The sequence below is a fragment of the Echinococcus granulosus genome, assembly GCF_000524195.1.
Source record: "Echinococcus granulosus chromosome Unknown EG_S00092, whole genome shotgun sequence".
Lineage (NCBI taxonomy): Eukaryota > Metazoa > Platyhelminthes > Cestoda > Cyclophyllidea > Taeniidae > Echinococcus > Echinococcus granulosus.
In genome coordinates this window covers 132,224-138,274 of record NW_020170472.1, presented here as the reverse complement: position 1 = coordinate 138,274, position 6,051 = coordinate 132,224, and the positions used below count along the sequence as shown (strand labels likewise).

General features: G+C 39.5%; 1 protein-coding gene across 1 annotated transcript; it reads left to right on the top strand. All coding sequences in view use genetic code 11, as the record gives it.

Moving 5' to 3' along the window:
* Window positions 1-395: 395 nt before the first annotated feature.
* On the top strand, window positions 396-3,087 carry EGR_07975 (Katanin p60 ATPase-containing subunit A-like 2; the record flags this gene model as incomplete). The annotated part of the gene is made up of 12 exons (XM_024497224.1): window positions 396-428; window positions 459-529; window positions 558-718; window positions 767-791; window positions 823-1,096; window positions 1,134-1,226; window positions 1,255-1,353; window positions 1,397-1,460; window positions 1,499-1,617; window positions 1,652-1,869; window positions 1,999-2,170; window positions 2,884-3,087. 12 exons carry the CDS (start codon window positions 396-398, stop codon window positions 3,085-3,087), a joined length of 1,533 nt encoding a protein of 510 aa, XP_024348354.1.
* Between the last annotated feature and the right edge of the window lie 2,964 nt (window positions 3,088-6,051).

Genomic DNA, 6,051 nt, shown 5'->3' with positions numbered 1-6,051 from the left:
AGTTAAAATAGGCAATGTTTTAAAATACGGATAGAATTTATTTCAGAGCAAAAGAAAACATTTTAAGTAGACATTTATGAACCAGATTGATAGATGTAAAAACTTAAACTAAAGCAATTCTATAAATGCACATTAATGCAGTTTTGCTTTCTCTAGGAAAGGGAGTAATGGTGTTTATTTATTTAAGCGGCACAAAATCATTTTGAGAAATAAGTTGGCCATTTACTTGCAAAATATGCATTTTAAACCCATAATTGCTAAAACAAACTAAAAAATACTAATAACTACTATAAAACAAAGGTCATTTTTTGTTTTTACTCTTGTTTAAATTAGTTGCGAGATGGTGTAGCGTCAGCACTTTTTCAAAACGCGAAATGAGCAGCCTAAGCTATCAGATGATCTGCACTGCTAACAGGGCAAGGGAATCAGTAATGAGTCCCACTTCTAAAGCAGTTTAGGATTTCAATCGTTTGCAGAGTCGAAAGAAAAATCTGATCCTTCTTGTTATGAATTTTTTGACAGAAGAAGGGTATAGTATTCACTCACTCAGTGTTTAGATTCGTTAATACAGCTGCAACGTTTAAAAATGAGGCAAATATAGATTTCGACGTTTACTCTATATGTGACAACATTGATCTTGACACAATTTTAATGGAATTTGAAAGTTTTTACTTTGTAAAATTTAGTAAATACCCACGAATATCTAGGAAAAAAGACGGTATTGCAAATTTGTTTAGATAGGCTTCTAACTTTGCAAATTCTATAGCAAACCATGACGAAAGAAAGCAAAGGTATGCAGAAAATTATGTGTAACTTAGCAAGAAAAACATTTTTGCCAAACATCAATAGGGGCTCCGGATCAAACAAATCAAGAATGGCGCGCTCGTCTTCAACAAAAATTGTTAAGGCAAATGAAGTGTTGGCAAAGGATGATGCGACAAATCATGAAAACTGCCAACCGTTACAAGAATCTCTGTCAGAAATTGTAGCTGAGGGCCGTGTTTTAAATAAGACCAAAGGGAACACTCCATCGATTGATTACCAAACACTTCTAAGTAACGAAAATAATGCCATTTGTGAAGGCCAGTCATCACAGGTGAGTACTTGTTGTAGGCTTAAGTCAAACTGCTTAGGAAAGAATTCTTAAACCGTTGGGTTTGTTTGCTGGCTATTCCCCGGAATGGGCAGAACTAGCTCAAGCTATATCTCGAGTTAGTTTTATTAAAGTATGTTAAAGAATTGGAATTTTACTAGGATATTTACCTTCAAAACCCAAACATACACTGGGACGATATTGTTGGCTTAGAGACGGCAAAACAGCTAGTCAAAGAGGCTGTTGTTTATCCTGTTTCTGTAAGGAAATACGATCAAGCTTAAAACATTTCCATTTTTCCAGTATCCAGAACTGTTTTCAGGAATTCTTTCCCCTTGGAAAGGCCTTCTACTATATGGTCCTCCAGGTTTAAAAAGAATACCAGTTTTTTATTTAAAATATTAGGAACAGGTAAAACTCTACTGGCAAAGGCCGTGGCAACGGAATGCAAAACCACATTTTTCAATATCTCAGCTTCTTCAATTGTTAGCAAATGGCGTGGTGATTCTGAAAAGCTTGTTCGAGTAAGCGATTTGCCTTTCGGCATATTTTTTTAAGGTTCTCTTTGAAATGGCTCGCTTTCATTCACCGTCAACGATATTCCTGGATGAATTGGACTCACTAATGTCACAAAGGGGTTCAGATGGAGGAAGTACAGTTGGAATGGGTGAACATGAGGGTTCCCGACGTATGAAGACAGAACTTCTGATTCAAATGGATGGATTAGCCAAATCTGATGACCTTATTTTCCTTCTGGCAGCGTCAAATATACCTTGGTAAATAATGCTGAAACGAAATCCCATTATTGAGAGGCCTAATATTGCCTCCTCCTTAGAGGCAATATTTAGCGATTCTCTTTTTCTTTATTTCTAATAAGTAGTCGTGATTTTACCGATTCACTTCAGGGAACTAGACCATGCAATGCTCCGACGGTTAGAGAAACGGATTTTGGTGGATTTGCCTAATTTTGAAGCGAGAAAACGGATGTTTGAGAAGCTGTTGCCACCGAAACAGAAGCCTTCAAAGACTATGATACCTCAGTTAACCGCACAAATTGATTATGCTCATATGGCAGAGGTAGCAAACTAGGCTATTCTGCAAATTGATTTCGTTTTTTTAGTTAACCAAGGGATATTCAGGATCAGACATTCATTTGGTTTGCAAAGAGGCGGCAATGAATGTTGTGCGAAAGGTTTTTACGGTTCTGGATGAGGCCAAAACCAACCAAAGTAAGTGGCAGCTTTGGAGATGGCAGAGAGTGCGGTACATGTAATGATTAGCTGCATACAGTTTTGTTTTGTAAGTCGTTTATCATAGCGGTGGGAAGGTAGTTGAACAACACAATCGTAAGATGCATCGAGGAGAAGGGAACCGCGGTCTGTCATATTCTTGATATTGTTGGCAACGGGAATGTGTGTATACACGTAGCGATTAAAGGTTCACCTCCCTTCCCTTCTTGTTAGGTCATTATTCATGACGGGCTTGACTTTTAGGGCAGTCTACGTCAGTCGCGACAGAAAAGTCACTCCTTAGCTGTCAAGTTCACTTTAAGGTGACCCCACCACCAGAAAGAACTTTATACTCATGCTGTGCACTAACTTTTGACCAACAACATCAGGTGACTGACGTAGTGTTGTCTCTTCAGTGGCGAAGCACGTGCTTGAAGTTAAAACCCTTCTTTATCCCTTGATGCCAGATTATTTAAGGGCACGTTAGGTTAGAGGTAGTTAAATGACTTATTTTAACTCTAAATAAATTCAGCTTTTCTCCTCCGTCCTCACTGTATGCAGCACAAATTCATTGAACATCTGCTGGCTTGTCTTGGCATTCTAAGCACATTCTTCTTCTGTGATCCAGCTCTACTTCAAACCAAACTGCATTTCGATCCAATAACTTCTGGAGATGTAGAATCCGCAATCCGACGGACAAAACCCTCTGGCATGGCATTTTCAGAGAAATATCGCAAATGGCAGGAAAAATTCGGCTCCTCATAAACATTTTATCTCCATTATCTCCATTGCTGCTACTTAAAAATATAAGTACCACACCTCAAGAATGAAAAAAGGGATTGCATTATTTATGCTTACAAAATTATGGGTGGTCAAATTTAAGGGCAATTTTACTTAATCCTGAAAGAAACATTTAAGCAACTAAGAGGCGGTTTATTCAAAGTTCCACCAATCAGAAGGCAAGACTTGGCGCGCATAAATTGAACCCAAAATACGGTCTGATAAAAGTGAGTAGTTCAAAAGGCGGTTTTCATGCAAATGGAAAAACCGCTTGAGGGACACCACATCAATCGTTTGCCTTTAATTATTTGGTTATTATTCCTCGGTCCAAGGTTATATTACACCCTGTAATTAAAAATGTCAAATTATAAAGGGGACCCATAAAAAACAGGATAAATTTTGGGCGTTTAAATCCACCCGCCCTTAATTTGTGGTTAAAAAGGTCTCAAAGCAGGTAATCATAAAGCATACCTACTTTTTACATCTTATTGAATTGTCATCCTTGATGGAGACTTGCTTTAGATCCAACTTTTGAGGAAGTGCTTTTTTATTCAGATGGGAATCGGTGGAGGAGTCTTTGCTCACCTCCTCTTCTAACGTGTATTTTGGTTAGGAATTGTCGAATCCATTTTATTAGTATCCGATAATTCCGTAGAAAAATGTATCAAAAAATGAGAAAGAGGAAAATGATGAGGACGGGGAGAGCTCGGCGGTATCTATTAGCCCTTGTCCAAATTCAAGGTGAGGCTTAAGATATTCTGGAGGCTGTTTTGTGAAATGCGGTAGGAGAATTTGCGTCGTATCGTCAAGTTGGAGGAGGACTTTCCTCCAATGGCTTGATCAGTCCTAACTGTCGCTAAGGTTGGACCACTTTTCTGCGCCTTTGAGATTTACCCCATAGAGTGGATAGATCTTAGCTGTAGATGCAGATTGTTCTTCATCACGTGAATAATTCCGTCAGCACTCCGCTACACATGAAACAGGCACAGCCATACACTAGGTGAAAAATAATTGTCTTGGAAGTTTGACTAATCAGTAGGTCGCTTGACAATAAACAATGATGAACTTGTTTGCTTAATGACTGTTGGAGTGAAGTGTAAATACCTTTTTCATTAAAGGTCAATAGGTCTGGCAGTCAGTCAGTGAAAACCGGTTCAATGTACAACATGCCTCCTTGTAGGATAAAAGGAATAAAAAATAAATGGGCAGTTCTTCAAGCTTGTTTTTGTTCTTTAACGGGCTTGGGTTAATTTACATTACTCGACGCCTTTGACTTCCCCCTTCCAGTTGATTTGGGTAAAAATGGATATTTGACCCCTAGGTTATCGAAAGTCTCCAACTCTCTTAATTAGCAGGCTGTTTGGCAACAGGTAATGCTGTACTCTTTTATGTAACGAATACTGTTACACAGCCGATCCGCGCTGCCACCCATTCACATTATCAGTAAACATTCCAAAAACGGGGGGTGTTTTCGGAATGATACCCTTTCGTGCTTTCCCGCAGTCTCCGTTTACAAGACCTCCTGATCTTCTCCCTCCATAGTGATGTGAGTTCAAATGGACTGGCTCATTCCTCAAGCTCAACACTATCGCAAGTCACAAACCACTTCCTCGATATTAAGAGTGGAAGGTCTTCTTGAATCTGACGCATCCATCAGTGGTCTATTGGCCGAGTCAAGAGGTGAGGTGGCGATTCGAAATTTGCTCCCCTGTTCTACTGCCCCATCTCCAAATGCCAGGCAAGCCATTTGGAGGGAGGTTGCCCAGCTTTAGATTTACGTACAACTCGGTTCACACACTAGACAACCTTGGGCCGTGTCCGGATTAAATAATATCTGAGGAACGAGAGTTTATTTAAAAATGAAATTTCGATGGAGGAATCAAGAGTACCGGTAATAGATGTACAGGCACATATCTATACCCTCTGCTGTAATATAAACAATGTTATGCAGTTGACCAGTCTGCAAGGGCAGCAACAAGTCACTTTATCGAGCTCTACCGCAATACTATCAAATTTAAGACATTGAGCGGCATTCAAATTGTTTTTCTTGGGTAGAAGCATGTTATTTTTATAAGATATTCGCAACTCGAATTTATTCACCTCCATCAAGTCTGCTATCTCCTCACTGCCGACTACCACATTAAAGTCGAGATTAGGGTGGCAGCAAAAGGCTTTCATGTTGTGAAGCTCTGCAGATTTGATCATCCGTTATAGAAGACTGCGTCTCGGTGTGGTGAACCATGAGAATCTCTTTCTTTCCTGCTGTAATTAATCATCACTTATTTTGAATTTCCAAGGAGGATGAAAATACGGTTTTAATATTTTTCATCATGTACAAGAAACCACGAAAAATTCAGACAGCTGACTTAATTTCCTCTTATGTCTATTAGCTATCTCATAATACATCCGTGTGGTAGGCATTGCGTCATGTGGTTTATGCTAACTTTCTATAGGTAAAGCACCTATTTCAGAGCCAAACCTACTTAAAAGGGTCAACACTGGAAAGTAAATCCTCGGACTTTTTCCCTTTCCTCATTGTCTTTTAAAACAAACACTTGTCATATCTTAGGACCAATCGAGGAGTTGCTGCTCTCTTGATTATAATGCAGAACTTGTGTGTTTGTTGACAAATAGAAGTTGACTTAATGTACAGAAGGTGGCTCCAGAGAGTCACCAGGCAACAACCAATGTCTTTCTTTCATAGGAACTGGCTTTCTTTGAGGCAGGAGTCAATGTGATTGCATTCTTGTCATGGGAGCAAAAGGTCTGGGGCGAACCCTACTACGTCTGAATTGCTCTCTGAAGGGATTCAGAGACAGTAAAGTGATCAGATGCATGCTTACCGCACCTTTAACTAAGTATGCTTCTCAGCTCCTGTCTAAGAGGGACAAGAGACCGACTGAGACGGACACTGGGTACGTTAATCAAGCAAGAGAATGACTGTGTAGG